Source organism: Xiphophorus couchianus, chromosome 3, assembly GCF_001444195.1.
Source record: "Xiphophorus couchianus chromosome 3, X_couchianus-1.0, whole genome shotgun sequence".
Lineage (NCBI taxonomy): Eukaryota > Metazoa > Chordata > Actinopteri > Cyprinodontiformes > Poeciliidae > Xiphophorus > Xiphophorus couchianus.
Window position 1 is genome coordinate 17,040,234 of NC_040230.1, and position 15,875 is coordinate 17,056,108.

The 15,875-nt window shown below is 37.6% G+C and overlaps 3 protein-coding genes across 4 annotated transcripts; 1 reads left to right on the forward strand and 2 right to left on the reverse strand.

Moving 5' to 3' along the window:
* Positions 1-465: 465 nt before the first annotated feature.
* LOC114142409 (hairy/enhancer-of-split related with YRPW motif protein 1-like) lies at positions 466-2,720 on the forward strand. The gene is made up of 5 exons (XM_028013689.1): positions 466-651; positions 835-910; positions 1,062-1,145; positions 1,274-1,355; positions 1,458-2,720. Exons 1-5 carry the CDS (start codon positions 479-481, stop codon positions 2,060-2,062), a joined length of 1,020 nt encoding a protein of 339 aa, XP_027869490.1. The 5' UTR covers positions 466-478; the 3' UTR covers positions 2,063-2,720.
* Positions 2,721-4,494: 1,774 nt separating this feature from the next.
* Positions 4,495-9,634, reverse strand: stmn2a (stathmin 2a). Its single transcript, XM_028012981.1, has 5 exons — positions 9,453-9,634; positions 6,614-6,709; positions 6,293-6,465; positions 6,025-6,216; positions 4,495-5,916 (listed from the first exon to the last, which is right to left on the reverse strand). Exons 1-5 carry the CDS (start codon positions 9,469-9,471, stop codon positions 5,854-5,856), a joined length of 543 nt encoding a protein of 180 aa, XP_027868782.1. The 5' UTR covers positions 9,472-9,634; the 3' UTR covers positions 4,495-5,853.
* Positions 9,635-11,210: 1,576 nt separating this feature from the next.
* upp1 (uridine phosphorylase 1) lies at positions 11,211-15,836 on the reverse strand. 2 transcript variants are annotated; one of them, XM_028012979.1, is made up of 8 exons: positions 15,666-15,836; positions 15,356-15,435; positions 14,400-14,511; positions 13,959-14,117; positions 13,746-13,860; positions 12,608-12,817; positions 12,358-12,504; positions 11,211-12,239 (listed from the first exon to the last, which is right to left on the reverse strand). In XM_028012979.1, exons 2-8 carry the CDS (start codon positions 15,397-15,399, stop codon positions 12,088-12,090), a joined length of 939 nt encoding a protein of 312 aa, XP_027868780.1. In that variant the 5' UTR covers positions 15,400-15,435; positions 15,666-15,836; the 3' UTR covers positions 11,211-12,087. The 2 variants fall into 2 exon arrangements, with proteins under 2 accessions (XP_027868780.1, XP_027868781.1); XM_028012980.1 differs by lacking the exons at positions 14,400-14,511; positions 15,356-15,435; positions 15,666-15,836 and adding an exon at positions 14,226-14,393.
* Positions 15,837-15,875: the final 39 nt, after the last annotated feature.

Here is a 15,875-nt window from a genome sequence, read left to right on the forward strand (position 1 = left end):
AAGAAAAAGAAAAAAGAAAAATAAGAGACTGTGCAGTAAGGACAAATTCACAATGAAAAAAAAATACAGTTACTAAAATATACTCAGGTATAGGTATATATGCAACCGAACAGAATACTTTAAAGAAATAAATGTGCTTGTTTAAAAAAAAAATGTAAAAACTATTGTCATAAAGAAAAGATCAAAGATTCAGCTTCAGAGTTTTGAAAATCTAACAACAAAAGAAGCTGAAAAAGAAACTTTAACAAGAAGTCTTTCACTGAGGCTCATCTGTTTGCTGCTAAAAGAAATTAAAGAACAAATGCTACTTTCTTCCAACCTTTCCAGTCATGCATATATTTCTTAAATGAACACGTCATTTAGGTGTCAGCTTAGTTCGAGCTCGCCCAACGGGTCCAGTTCGGACCACTCCCACCTCACTCATTAGGCCCCGCCCCCTTCCCGCGGTGTGAAAGTAATCCCAGCAGAAGCAGATCTGATGTTCAAACTGTTGCTCGGACCCTGCGCAGCTGGAGCTCTCTGTGAAACTAAAACCACCTTCATCCGTGTGAGCCCGGACATCAGAATGAAGCGAAGCCTCAATTACAGCTCATCAGACAGCGAGCTGGATGACAACGTGGAGGTGGAGAAGGACAGTGGCGACGAAAATGGGTAGGATTTTTTTTTTTTTTCAATAACTACATGATAGATTATATGTTATATCTTAGAATTTACATTTTATATATTATATTTTATGTCATTTCTAGATTAAAGATATATTGTGCCTACAAGTCATGTCATGTTTTACAATCATTAAAAAAAATAAAAAACAATTGAGACATATTTTCTTTTCAGTCAAGCTGACTCTCCAGGATCGATGTCACCCTCCACCACCACTACACAAGTTCAAGCAAGAAAAAGGCGCAGAGGGGTATGCAAACACTTTTTAAAACCTCAGTTCTTTTCTTCCTCTATTCTCAATTATTATTGTATCTGTTTTTAATTTATCTTATATATTTATATTTTCATCTGTTTTCTGATAAAATATTTATATGTCTTTATATTGAAATGCTTATAAATAGATAATAGAGAAAAGGAGACGTGACCGGATCAATAGTAGCCTGTCAGAACTGAGAAGACTGGTACCAAGTGCTTTTGAGAAGCAGGTGAATTACTCTTCCCCTCATTACATCCTGAACCCAAACAGATGGTTTTGGGTTTTTTTAATGCAGATTATAGCCAAATTCAATTAAAATTTGTGTAAAGTAACAATATTCATCTTTCTGCTTTTCAGGGATCAGCTAAATTGGAAAAGGCTGAAATTCTGCAGATGACAGTGGACCACCTGAAGATGCTTCATGCATCTGGAGGAAAAGGTGAATAACCCTCTGACGTTATAAGGCAAACCAGAACTTTCTGCTTCAGGTTGGATATTCCTGTTGTCTTACCTGACAGGTTCCTGTTGTCTTCCCTCACAGGTTACTTTGAGGCTCATGCTCTTGCTAAGGATTACCGCAGTTTGGGCTTCAGGGAGTGTCTGGCAGAGACGGCCCGTTACCTGAGCATCATTGAGGGCCGGGAGAGTACAGACTCCCTGCGGATCCGCTTGGTGTCCCACCTCAGCAACTACGCCTCTCAGAGGGAGGTGCACACTGGACTGGAACACTTTGCTTGGGGCTCGGCGTATGGAACAGCCCCATCCCCTCTCCCCCACCATCTTCTTCTCCAGCACCCTCAGGGCAGGACACCTGCGCCCAGAACAAACAGCAGTCCACCGTCCTCCTGCTCCTCTTCTTCTTCATCCTCCTCATCCGGTGAGGTTTCTGGAACATCCAGACTCAGTATGCTATCCCCCACAGAGTCTCTCAGGGTGCCTCCTAATGGCTCCTTACCCCTCAGTCTACCTGTGCCGACATCTAAGTTGTCCCCACCTCTCGTCTCGTCTCTCTCCTCGCTTTCGGCCTTCCCCCTCTCCTTTGGGGCCTTTCCTCTCATCTCCCCAACGGCCATCGGTACAGTGAGTCCCACCTCCACCATGTCAAAGCCTTACAGGCCGTGGGGCATGGAGATTGGGGCGTTCTGACGCTGAGCACTGGACTCAAGGCAACAGCTGAGCTGTGCCCACCATCACCGACAAATCCTGCTTCAACTGTTCATATTTCAATAAACTAAAGGAAAATGAATCAAAATAATTTTATTTTGCTTAGAAATAAGTTTGAGAAGTTGCAGGTGGACATAATGCCCTTTTAGAATTTTATTTACTTAAAAGGTGAATATGTTTTTATTCACTATTTGGTGAATAAAAAGCTTAATTTAGATAGTTTTTTCACCTCCAGGTTGAGGACTGAAGTAAAAATATGAGCCATGATAGAATGATTGTAGAGGAAATGTACAGATACAATTAAAAAACTGTGTAAACTGGCGACCACCAAGGCTGGACATAGGAGGATATGGGCCCCTGGGCTAGAGTTTTGGTGCCCACTCAATTTTCTTTTACCTATGCAAGTTATAAGTAAATATCACAAAAGCTGTTTGCCCAAACCACTAAATAAAAAGAAACTAACGTTTCTTTTGAACAAATAATAACTTTGTCATCTACTGGTAACAATGAGACAAAAACATTATAACTATGACTTGGCTTTTTAACCAAGCCACTGAAATACACCAAAAACAAAGGAAGGCTGGAAGATGTGCTTAAGGTTTGCTGTTTTTGCACCTGAAGTGTTTGGGGTTAGCTAGATAAAAAAAATGGGCCTATGACATCATCATTTACAAATAGTTGTATAGTGATGTTTAACATGAAAATCTTGGCTTATAATTTTCATTTGAATACCTGCAAAACAGGTGTTTGCCAAATCTCCATTCACTGAAAAATAAAAATTTGAGGTGAACAACAACTTACGATACTGCCCTAGTTAGTCTGGCCCAGTTGGCTACAGATGTCTACATTTTAAAGTTGTTTAATTTGTTCTGTTTTATTTAGCAATATTGCAACTATGTGAAAAAACATAAATTTAATGTTGTATGGACTACATTTGGAAAACACGTGTCTTGAAACTTAAAAATGATTGTTTATGTATTGGTTATAATTTTTTTGTTTTTACAAATAAAGTGGGTCCAAAACACATTTCTGGCATTTTTCTGTTTTATTTAATCCTCAACACTTTTGAATAAACTTATTCCTTTGACAAAATGCGATTAACTGATTATAGGCTTCTTCTCTAATCAGTATTTATGCTGCAGGTGCATTATAGCAGCAGCACCATGGAAGTTCATTATAAGTTAATAAGATCCAGGTTATTAACTGGAAAGCAGGTCCTTTGCCATGTGCCAGGTTTGTGTAACAGAATCCAAATGCATTGTTGCCCTTATGAATACCCAGGAAATCATTAAGAGCCAGAGGAAATCCTTTACAATGTTACCCTGACCTCACCAGCCTGGGCTGGTCTGGAATGGAGACAATAGTGTGAACAGGATGGGGACATTGGTGGAGAAAGAGTTATTAAGTATCACCAACGCAGAAGCAGATGGTCTCATAAATCGCATCTTGACTCAAATGGGTTGTTTCTTGTTTGGTTTCTATAAGTTAAGATTTTTAGAGGTTCATTGTTTTAGTGAGGCAGTTGTATCCTTCTAGAGCTCCCAAGGGGTAAAATGTGTTCTTAATTTGTTGTCTGCGGACTAAAGCCACCCACTCATCTAAAATATATTAAGGTTGTTTAATTTACCATCTTCTGATAGGCAAATCTATAGTTTGAAAACAAGGTCACAACGAAAGCCTAAGTGTTTATTTGTTTCCTTCTTTTTTAAACAAAACAGTGACCTGCTTTGCAAATTGAGATTTAAGTCGGATGCTGCCACCTGTTGGTAGAAGATCACTCTTACACTAATAGATTTTGAACAAGTGACACTTTTTGTGGAAACATGAAAAAGTTGTGCAAGCCAGGGCTAGTTCAAGGGTTTCAGGTTAATCTATTATTATTATTATTATTATTATTGCTATTCTGTTGTTATTATTATTATTATTATTATTATTATTATTATTATTATTATTATTATTATTGATAATAATAATAATAATAAACATTTTAAAAACAAGTGTGTCTTTATCTTTCATTGATTGTTTTTCTGTACTATATAGACAATGTAAAGTTTTTCTTATAATTAATTTGCAATTAACAATCTTTCTTTATGTTTGTGATGAAATGTGTTCAATAGGAATGTTAGGAACTCATCATTCAGATCTATTTTGAATTGTTTTTGGCTGATCATAAAACCAATTAGTTTAATAGAGTTAATCAGTGTCTTTGGTTGTAAAACCTTTAGAAATAAAACCTTGGTTTCTATAAATAGAAAACCCAAATTCCAAGCATGATGTACAGCTACATTGGTTTGTCCTCTCTGTTTATATTAGTCTTACCAATGAAAACATTCATATGGTTTACTGGAAATCTATTACTTAGACTAAATGTAATGAAATGAAAAATGGGTTTTTGCAGACTGCAGTTCTCATGGTGTGTAGATAACTGGTTCTTTTATTTGGCAGTTTACAATTCCCCTTGTGTTTTATTACAGAAACGTAATAGATGGTGCATGCCATGTTCACAGAACTCCCAAACCTTTATTCAGCAAAGCTTTCACAGAGAAAAATATGAAGAGGAAAAAAACACAAGCAGCAGACTACGCAGGCAGATATCAGTGGTATTCTGAAGGTTAAAAAGAGACTACTTCAGTGTGCTGTATGTAAAGCTTCTTGCATCCATTATCTACCTAAACCTCTAAGGAGAAAAGATGCTAATGATGCCTAGTCGCCCACACAGACATATTTTAGGTTCACACTATCAAATATCAAGATGAGAGCAACAGCACATTCCACTGTCCAAGACACTGTATGATACCAGTTTGGTCTCATAACATTCATTCATTTTTTTGAGACTCATCTCCAGAGATCCTAGGAGAGCTATTTATTTGGCAAATGACTGGTTGAAAAAAGGTGTGAATATGCAGATGTATAGTTACTCCCTTTAGGCAAATACATTCCTAACAACAATACAATTCATCTCAGAGGAAGTGGTCTGAATCTATGGGTGCTGAGCATGAGTAGGCGGCATGGGGGAGATAACAGATGCGATATACACAAACCAGATTTGCAGCGTACATATCGTCTGTTACTCTTCACGAAACATACAAATATTTTATCAACATCGTCGTCGTCATCGTCATGACATCATCAGAAAACACTGAAAATCCTCCATCTTCTGCCAACTCCCAACACTCAGGCCTTTCAAATGATAAGAGTTGTGGTGTAAAACTTGAAGAACATAAACAGTCACTAACAAAAAGATAGCAAGCTAGCTAGCTAGATAAACAAATAAAATGTTGGCTATCAAGAAATTTAGCTAACTAGCTTTCAGTCTTTTTATCTAGCTAGTTAGCAAGACAGCTAGACACAGAGAGAGGGAGATACAGAGAGAGAGACAGGAAGCTATCTGGCTAGCTAGCTAAACAGATAGCTAACCCGCTATCTGTCTATCTAGTTTCTATGTGGTATCTAGATAGCTAGCTAGCTAGCTAGATAGATAGATAGATAGATAGATAGATAGATAGATAGTATTTACAAAATAAAAGTAATATGGTTGCACTTTTGCTAAATCAACAAATCTATTTAGTTGTAAAAGGAGTGTCATAGATGTCTGTATTATTGATAATACTGATGGTTGTGGATAGTTGTGACAAGGTGTGCAGTGCTGTGGTGGTGAGTTTCTTGAGCCTCTCAGCCTTCAGGGCAGAGTGTCTGTTTTGGAGAGGTTGAAGGCGGGGCAGGGATGGATGGATGGATGGTTCGACAGACGGACCACAGGAATTGTGTGAAGCTCATGCTAGCTGCTCTTCCCTCAGCAGTTCTTTGTTCCTGCGCACAGCTGCGGCATGCTTCTCCTGAACACAGTGACACACATAGTGACAATAATTAGTTTGAAAATTCTAAAACTCAAACTGCAACACTGATTCCCACTGATAAATGCCTGATTTTTTTGCAACTCTGACCTTCTCCTGTAGGCGCTCCATCATGGCTGCCAGCTGGGCCTCGCGATTCTCCTTAATCTGTTCCATCTTCATCTGGAGCTTTTCCTCGGCCATCTTGCTAAAGTTGCTGTTCTCCTCCATGGCCTTTAGCAACACGTCCCTTTCATGCTCCCGCTTTTCCGCCAACGCCTTCAGCACCTGAGACTCTTGGTACTAAAATACACATCCATGTAATTTTGAAAAGCCTCTACTATTTAGAACACAAAGCTGTTGGTCAGAAAGAAAATACCTTCCTTCGCTCTTCAGCTGCCTCCAGTTTCTTCTCAATCTCCTCCAGGGAGAGATCCCTCTTTGGGGGAGAGGGAAGGTTGTGGGCAATGTCTGACACCGGAGACTGGGGCTTGAGAATTACCTCAAAGGCTTGCCCTGAGGCCCGTTTGTCTATAGCTTTAACTTCCATGTCTGTAAATCAGACAAATACAATGAGAGTGTTAAAAAAATCCATTAACATACCAGTTGATTAATGCCTCTTCTTCCAGGGAAGAGAAAACATCCTTTAGGGACCATTTGTTTGGTTGTAAAGAAAATCAATTTTTCAGATCCTTCATACCTTCAAACTCACAAACGAGTTTGTTGCGAGTCTCGGGGTAGAAGCAGGAACAGATAAGGGAGAGGACGGACAACTCCTTCATCTTCTCTTTGTATGCTGTTGGGAAATTTTTAAAAAATCTAATCAGGTCAAACAATATACAACAAAGGTACTTACTCAGTAATTGAGTCCTGAAATTAAAACAAATAGTTGGCAAATGGAGGTTGCTCAATAAACCATATAATGTTAATAAAGCATTTATAGCCCTTGAATTTTCTCACATTTTGTCATGGTAGAGTCCCAACATGTAATCTATTTGGATGTCATGCACAAATGCACCCTTGTGCTTAGTCCCCAAGAGTCTGAAATAAGCTGTTTCACTGTTGCGCTGGTTGTTCATTTAAGGTTGCTATCCTACCGGCAAGGTAAGCCTCGGACTAAGTCACAACATTTTAGCAGTCTCTCACAGATTTAATTCATGGATGGGAAGAATGTATTTAGCTCCATCCATCTTCATACCAACTTTGACCAGCTTATCTTTTCTTTCCAAAGAAAAAAATCCCCTTGGCATGATGTTAACACCATTATGCTTCAGCATTGGTGTACAGTATTTAGGGTAGTCTGCATTGTTTTCTGTCATACTTGTTGGCTAAAAGTAATCTTAGTGCATTTTATTGGGATTCAATGCAATATAATCATGAAGTGAAAGAAAAACATCACATGATTTGACTTTCCTCTAGATGCTGACTGTGCCTTGGATGGTTTTGTGGCAAACTGAAAAAGGGATTTTATGGCTATTACTACTTTTGCTTATAAGCCAGATTTGTTGAGTGCAGTGCAGTTGTACTGTCAATGGATTCTTCCACCTGAGCTAAGGATTTCATCATCTCCTCTAAGTTTTTTCAATTAATCTTTACCTGACTTGTCAGTTTAGATGGACAGTCATATCTTGGCAGATTTGCATTTTTAACATACCTTTTCTATTCTCCAGATGAGAAATTGAACAGACCTGTTGAAGTTTAAGGTTTGGGTTATGGTTTTCTAACCTGACTCTACTTTAAACTTCACCACAATATTATCCATGTCATGTCTGCTGTATTCCTTCATCAGCATGATGTCATTTACTAATGTTCTCTAAAACAATCTCTGAATTCTTCACAAAACAGCTAAATTCATACTGATATTAAATAACATAAAGGTGGACACCATTTCCTAATATAGTGATTTTCTTTTCTTTACTATTATTATAATTTGGGGCTATCAAATTAAATGACATTGAACACAATTTCACAACACACTCTTAAAATTTATTTTTCTCATAAAATGAGTGTATTCTTTTCCTTCTACTTCATAATACTTTATGTTCCTGTATAATGTAATACCGGAATAAGCAATTTAAAAAATGTGTTCATAATGGAAGAGAATAGGTGAAAGTTCAAGGGGTATGAATAATTTTGCAAGGTATTTTATCATTTCACTATTACAGAATCAATAATGCATTTAAAGTCTTAAAGGTATGGAAGCATTGTGTTCCTCCATTAATAATTGAAGAGTAATTGATTTATCCATTCTGATGTGGTCACCATACATTTCTTTTTTAAAAGAAACTAGGCATAACCATAAAATCACATTTGATTCTAACAAAACGGGCCTGCATGTAAGTTCATCCAGTTTCCTTGTAAAATTTTTGTGCCAAAGCCTCCCGCAAGCTTATTTTAATATCAAGGCAGCAAGAATCGGCTGATTGATGATCTGCACTCCATTTGTTTTCCTTCTTTACATTTTTGTGAAAGTGCCCACATAGGTCTTAAGAGAGGACAACAGGGCCGCTGAGCCTTCTGTTCCAAAGGCCGGTGTGTGAAGCAGCTCTTTTGCTGCAGGGCTGGCCTGCCTCCCACCTTACAATACACTTATCTGCTTTAGGATGCTCTCCATAACAAGGCATGCAAACACACACAAAACAATCAAAATTGAATGATTAAATCAGGGCATTGTTTTAATACCCTGATGTAAAACAAAAACTGCTGAGCAATTTGTCTCTATGGCAAACTAGTGTAGTGGGAAATATATACCCAATAATAAAAGCTGTTTTAGCGTTTTACTTTAAATCCCCAACTATTATCATTAATGAATATATAAACCGTTCCTTTCTTGCTAGATGAATTGCAATACATGCCACAGCTGGAGATCTATCCTGGACTTTGAGGTAATAAGACAAGCTAAAGAATGAAAAGGCTCAGTTCTCATCACGTTAAAAAAAATAATAATAATAATAACTACATAAACACAACACTTGAAGATTAGCATCTCTATGCAAGCTTGGACATAGTAAAAGTCACGTAGAAAGAAGCCAATGCGGGATAAATATGACTGTTTTGCTGTCGGCTCAATGATCGGCCGCTTAGCATCTTGGGTGGGGTCCGTCTGCATTATGCTGCATGTTGGGGGGCCGCTGTGGCATGAAGCGGCGCAGGTGCAGCACTGCGAATAAAGCTGTTTTAAGAATTCCGATCATAGTATTTTCACTATGCTGCATTATGTGAAATAAAAATATTAACAATGCAACAATCAAATAAACGTTTCAGACAAAGAAGGATTCTGGCCTTGTAAGCCCATTCTTGCATTTTGCAGATTTCAACTGAGACAACACACTCGCGTTCAGTAGAAGAGATCAGTGCTTAAAATGTTTGGTTTTTTTAATCCTTCACAATATAACGCCAGACCGTATGCTGCACCTTTCTGGTAACGGAAAGGATGCACCTGTCATGAGTCTATCCATCCATCAATCCATCCACCCATCCATCCATCTATCCATCCATCCTCCCGTCTTATCAGAAAGGACGAGTCTTAACACACTTACCGGTTACAGTTTTAGCCATGGCCGATGTATTTCTCCGCAGAGGATGCTGAAGCTCTGTTCCGATGAACCTTGATGCTGCTTAAGGCACTGAGTCAGCGAAAAGACCAGGCTTGGACTGGGAAGCGGGGAGCAAGAGGAACGCGCGGAGGAACGCGCATTCAGACCCTCCTCTTGCCTATGACGCGCACGGCGGGTACCAGCATCCACCATGAGCTGCAGCCTTCATCCTAACGAGCTTGAGTCAATGAATCAAGAATGAAGTGCTTCCAAACTTGATCCAAATCGGAATTGTTCACAGAGACTTGCATGCCACCATGTTGTCCCACCTGACCTGTGAATCTGTGTACCTCTTCCAAAGTAACAATGAGTGCCATGGGTAACCTTATTGGTTGCTTCTTTGATGAATGTTCTCCTTGTTCGACCTACAGGTGTAGGCTAGACACGTCTTGGTAAGTTTACAGATGTGAAAGTCTCTTCATTTTCAGACGATGGATTGATCAGCTTTCTTAATATTGATTTATCACATGAAGTCAAGATGCAATGAAATTTGAGTTTTATAACATGAGAAAAAGAAGTTAAAAAATTAAGATTTTTCCACAGCACTTTAAATGGAAGTAAATGAAGAACGACTTACACTTTTCTTTTAAGTCAAGCTTGATATGTGCATATTTTTTATAGCAGCTAAAAAAATTTCATGACACTAATTGGAAGTAAATTAAGAGCATAGCCTTACTGGTGCAGTATACGTTCCTCAGCAGTGATCACATCATTTCTACTGTTGGAAACTGCATTTAATGTGTATAAGACTACCCAATTAATCTTAAATGGAAAGATGCTACCCATGGCTTATTATTCATGGGAATAATTTACATAAAGTGGGTGATCTTCAAAGATAAGATGTATTTTGAGTGATATAAAGGAAAAATGCCAATGATCTGATAAAATCATGCTCTGGAGCACTGATCTTTAATTACCTGCCAATACTTTTAACTGATGTAGCAACAAACATATCGTGACACATATCAAGAACACACAAGTACTGACACACTGCAAGGACAACTGCTTTAATTTATATACACATGTATATGTATAAAAAAAATATTACATGCAGTTTTTTAGCACTAGTAGTTATTTCAAGTCATGAAAAGTTACATCAGTGTAAAGTGGTCTATTCGCTGACTCAGTGCCTTATATATATATATATATACATACAGTACAGTACAGACCAAAAGTTTGGACACACCTTCTAATTCAATGGGTTTTCTTTATTTTCATGACTATTTATAAGGCAAGAAATCCCACTTATTAACCTGACAGGACACACCTATGAAGTGAAAACCATTTCAGGTGACTACCTCTTGAAGCTCATCAAGAAAATGCAGAGTGTGTGCAAAGCAGTAATCACAGCAAAAGGTTGCTACTTTGAAGAAACTAGAATATAAGGGGTATTTTCAGTTGTTTTACACTTTTTTGTTTAGTGCATATTTCCACATGTGTTATTCATAGTTTTGATGCCTTCAGTGTGAATCTACAATGTCAATAGTCATGAAAATACAGAAAACACATTGAATTAAAAGGTGTGTCCCAACTTTTGGTCTGTACTGTATATATATATATATATATATATATATATATATATATATATATAGATATATATATACAGCATATATACAGTATATATACTGTATATATACAGTATATATATATAACACAGCCACAGATTATGAACAATAAACAGTCTAAATGAGGTACAAGGGATTTGTTTCATTTAAATGAAACAACATGAAATGAGACAAAATATTTGATATCTGTATCAGGACTTTGACACTTAAGGAAGGAGTATTTAGGTAAAACCATTAAAAGATATTATGTTATAGCACAGGTGGAGTTTAAGTTTTAAGGATCAGGAACTTAAATATACAAAAGTGCCTTAAATCAAAGATAATTAAAATTCTAAATCCATTCAAATGTTCAGTTAAATTAAATTCAAACGTAAGACAAAGGGTAAAAAGTAAAAGAGTGCATGTTTGTCCCTTATTCCTAAACCACCAACAATGTATGAATACAAGGCATAATTTAAAAGGGGCTGTATTATGTATAAATTGACTTTGAGCTTTATCTCATGCCATAATGATATCATCAAAAATAAACCATAAGTGTTGGTTTGATTCTTTCATACATGTTTGAGAAATCCTCGAACGGCAGCCATTTGGGGTTGCCTAAATGTCGGGTCTCTGGAAGACGCTGAGTTCATCAGAAAAACTACTATTGAGTGAAACGCTAGTAAAAATGTCATTAAAGCCTTAATGGGGAGAAGTTGTTGTCATGACGTGCTGACGGCAGAATGCCGGAGAGAGTAGAAACTTCTCTTAAAAGAGACAATTTCAAGGTGTTAATTTGCAAAGTCATATTTCTTTTAAGCCATGCTTGACATATACAAAATTTATAACTAAGGGTTGCTGGTGATATAAAATGGCACATAGTGGAAAATACATAATATTGCCCCTTGAAAAACTGATTTATGTGAAGACATATCAACTACAACAGCAGCTTAAATCTACTGTTGTGGATCATTTTCAGTGCTTGGTCATTTATAACCTATATGATACTCAGACAAAATGTTCACTCTTAACATTCATCTGTTCTCCGCTTTGGCCTTTAGCTGCTTCTTAATGTAAGAGCCAACCAGTATTTGAGGACGAAGCTGATAATTGTTAAGAACTTCATGAGAGCTGCTTAGCTGATCTCCTTTCAGCCGATCCAACAGTGTGACACAGACAACAGCCGCTGCACAAAAAAATACAAGAACGTGCAAGACAGTTAACAGAGGATCACATAAAATGTTGCTTTGAGTCGGTGACACTTTTGGCAGTTATGTTATGATAGTATTGTCGTGCGTTTTTACCTTGCAGACCACTCAGTTTGCACATAGCAGCAAAAACGGATGATTCCATCTCAATGTTGCAGACTCCCGCCTCTTTGGCCTTTAGGAGGTATTCCTGTTTTTCTGCCTCTGTGTAGGAGCAGAAGGCGCCATCCAGGCGGGCTTGACCTTTGGATTTTATGTGACAGAGACAAGGGAAAGAAATGTAAACGCTGTAAGTGTACTGCAAGAGAAAGAATATGTTAAACCATTAGTACATTAGAGTACACACCTTCATAAAAATCCAGCGTGCACATGGTGTTACCGATGACTGTCTCAAACTGGTTAAGCCCTTTGCTGCACTGCAACAGCTCCTGGGCCAGGCTTTGGTCCAGATCAGTGCTGCGCACCACCGTCTTTCCCAGGATCACCTGCTCAAACTTAGGCAGGAATGTGGCATCCACTGACTGACTGGTAACAACAACCGTGCCAGGCTCAAGTCCTGAAAAACAAAACAAATTTGCAAGTGAGAAAAATAAACTGTTACTTAATCTGTCTGTCTGCTGACCTTTAACATTGAGTGGTCTAAAATATGGAATATATTTTGAGTGATTTTATGGTTTTGATTCCGGGATTCCGGTCTACACTACACAAAACCCTGATTTGACAATCCCATTTTGTGTTTTTCTAAATATCTAGAGAAAAATGCTACTTTTAAATCTTTAGGTTTCCATGCTGACTGTGTCATAAAAAATAATTAAGTACCGAAACAATGAGTAATACCTTGTTTAATTTTTAAATAATTAAAAGTTCATAATCCCCTAACTACAAAAATACAAACAGTGAATTAAGCAGCCCGACACTGCACTAAAGTTGAACTCTTCCTGACCACCTTTGTCAAATGTGTTGATCTTCCTCAAAACAAAACAAATATCTCCCTTTTTAAATACTTACTATACCCTTAAAGCAATTTGTCAGCAAATGTGTCCAAACCTAATATCTTATATTCAACATTGTAGGTAATTATTACAAAAGTTTTTCATATTGTCAGCTCTGAAAACAATCAGAACACGAAAAATGTCAAAATGGTGAGACTAAAGTTTCAAAATGAACATTTTTCTCTTCTTTTTTTCCCTTTCCTGTTTTTCTCATCACCAACTGTCATCTTATTTTAAACAAGCCACTCCCACCAGCTCCACATTCTACCCAGTTGCATCACTTATCGAAAGAAAAAGATTTCAGTTACTAATTTTACTCAATTTTACTTAAAACAGATTTTAAAAAAACAAACAAACATATGATTATGTTTAATGTAGCTCCTATGTTTGGAAAACATAGGAGCCACTGCTATGCTTGACATTCTTGTGTAGTTGGTAAAGTTCCTAAGAGGTCACATTAAAAAAAAACAAACAAACAAAAAACTAATGTACCTATTCCTCCTGATGTTCCTATGCGTATGATTGTAACATCAGTACAATGGGCATGATGAAGGAGCTTTATGAGTTCGTGCAACATTATCGCAATAGATGGAATGCCCATACCATGCTGTGAAAGTCAAGCACAAACATGTCACACAAAAGTTAGTTAAACATAAACTAGACGGGCGACGGAAACAAGTTATGCTGAGCCGTGTTTGTACATACACTGACAGAGAGAACAGGGCCAACTTTGTACATGGCGTAACGATCTGTCCCAGCGCAGATGTTGGGATACCCAGATTTGGGGTCTTCCATTGCGAGCTCAGCTGCAATAAACTCAGTGAATGACTTCATCCTCCATGGACTCCCTCCGACACACACAAACTACAGGATGCATTTACACACAGAAGATTTTTGACAAAAATCAAAAATTATCATCAGATAATGTTGAGACATTACATAATATTGCGATTTAAAAATAAGCTAATTTACCAAAAACAAAACATTGATTTACACGTCAAGGATCACAGTGAATCATAACACTGACCACGTCAGTGAAACCAACTTTATTTCAGTGTAGAGGAAAAGTTTAAAGCACTGCAACCATAAAATTAGGTCATGTGAGTAACGCTTTTTCTTGTAAAAAAAGGTATTAAAATTCTTTACTTTGACATCACCAAACATGGCTGGTAGGTTATGACTTCCAGTTCCTAGACTGAAGTGATAGAGGATGTCATCTTTCAGAGCATCCAGATGTGGGTTGTGCACATAAACAGGACTATAAGAGGGAGAGAGAGGGCAGATATTAAACATTCAGTTTATTCAAATCAGACTAAACCAATATCACTGTTTATGTATTCGTACATTAAATCCGTTCCTAAAAGCTCAGTGGGTTTAACTCTAAATTAAATATGTGTATAAAGACTTAAAGAAATCAAAGCATTTTCAAAGGGCACAGCAATTTGTCTTTTTCCATTTATTGTTACTAAAGAAGATCTGTGGCTAACACTTTCCTGCAAGACACAATGGCAGCCACAACACCAACACAGTATTGTATTTTAATACCATGCCTGATCAGTGTTAGACTGCAAGTATTACTCGTTCTTGATTCAAAACCTTCTGCTTCAGGATCTGCACGTGATAATCTTGAAAAGTTCACCACTGCACTTCTCTTTTGAGTAGTATCTGAAGGAAAGGTTTTCCCATTTATAGTTCAGACCAAAATCACTCATAGAACAAAAGGTACTGAATGTACCACAGCTTCAGAACTAATGTTACACAATAAGTAACCTGTAATTCCTAAGCAACAGACCAGGAAGGTGAAAATGTAAAATAGTCTAACTTTGTTGTTAGAAGAGCTACATTAGAATCAAAATAAACAGAGGAGTTAATCTGTGTGAATGTGCTTATAGTGTAGCTAAACTACTGTTTATTACAGTAGCACTTGCTTAAAAAAGAGAGAGAGAGAAAACCGTCCTTACTTTGTGGTAAAGCTCATAGTCCTTATCTCCTGTCACACCCAGCAGTTACCCAACTTACATCATGATTTGTTGCAGTGAGCTTCTGCTTAAACCAAAAATCAAAAAAATAAATGCTAGCAAATATTAAGGGTAAATTCTCACCTGCTGCACTTCTCGTTTTGCTTTTCCTTCTTATCCATGTCCATGGGGGAAAAAAGCTGAGTTCATACAGTAATGTTCAGCTACCGGAAGGGGGAAAAAAAATCAGAAGACACCTTACTTTAACAAAACCTGTCAGGAACGTGTTATAAGTTCGAACCAGCTGCTTGTTTTAAATTAAGTCACAGAAGGTTGGTTGCGAAAAGTTGTATTTTTTTAATAACACAACCGTCCCTGCAGTAAAGATTAGACATCCCGCACACACAGCAATTCATCGCAGAGGGTGAAAAGAAAGAATAAACTCCATATTTACCTTCAGGGTGAACTAACTGAACGGTTGGACGATGACAAGTCCCAAATAATCAACTAATAGGTATTGCACCTTGAACGGCTTATCTTCACAGCTGTTTCCTCCGATATTTAGAAATTAATTTCTCTCGGAACATCTGACGCCGCCGCAGTTGACATGAAATACTGGTGATTACGTACGAGACACGTCACCTTAAACAGTTCTCTCATTGGC

Bases quoted from the DNA above. Each gene is read 5' to 3' on its own strand.
- LOC114142409 (XM_028013689.1), top strand. From the start codon at position 479: ATGTTCAAACTGTTGCTCGGACCCTGCGCAGCTGGAGCTCTCTGTGAA. The intron at 911-1,061 runs GTATGCAAACAC...GCTTATAAATAG, and splicing joins CAAGAAAAAGGCGCAGAGGG to ATAATAGAGAAAAGGAGACG. The intron at 1,146-1,273 runs GTGAATTACTCT...TCTGCTTTTCAG, and splicing joins CAAGTGCTTTTGAGAAGCAG to GGATCAGCTAAATTGGAAAA.
- upp1 (XM_028012979.1), bottom strand. From the start codon at position 15,399: ATGGACATGGATAAGAAGGAAAAGCAAAACGAGAAGTGCAGCAG. The intron at 12,818-13,745 runs GTACATTAGTTT...TTTGTTTTTCAG, and splicing joins AGGAACATCAGGAGGAATAG to GACTTGAGCCTGGCACGGTT. The intron at 12,505-12,607 runs GTGTGTACTCTA...TAAAATCCAAAG, and splicing joins CACGCTGGATTTTTATGAAG to GTCAAGCCCGCCTGGATGGC.
- stmn2a (XM_028012981.1), bottom strand. The intron at 6,217-6,292 runs GTATTTTCTTTC...TGTGTATTTTAG, and splicing joins CAGCTGAAGAGCGAAGGAAG to TACCAAGAGTCTCAGGTGCT. The intron at 5,917-6,024 runs GTCAGAGTTGCA...CACTGTGTTCAG, and splicing joins TGGAGCGCCTACAGGAGAAG to GAGAAGCATGCCGCAGCTGT.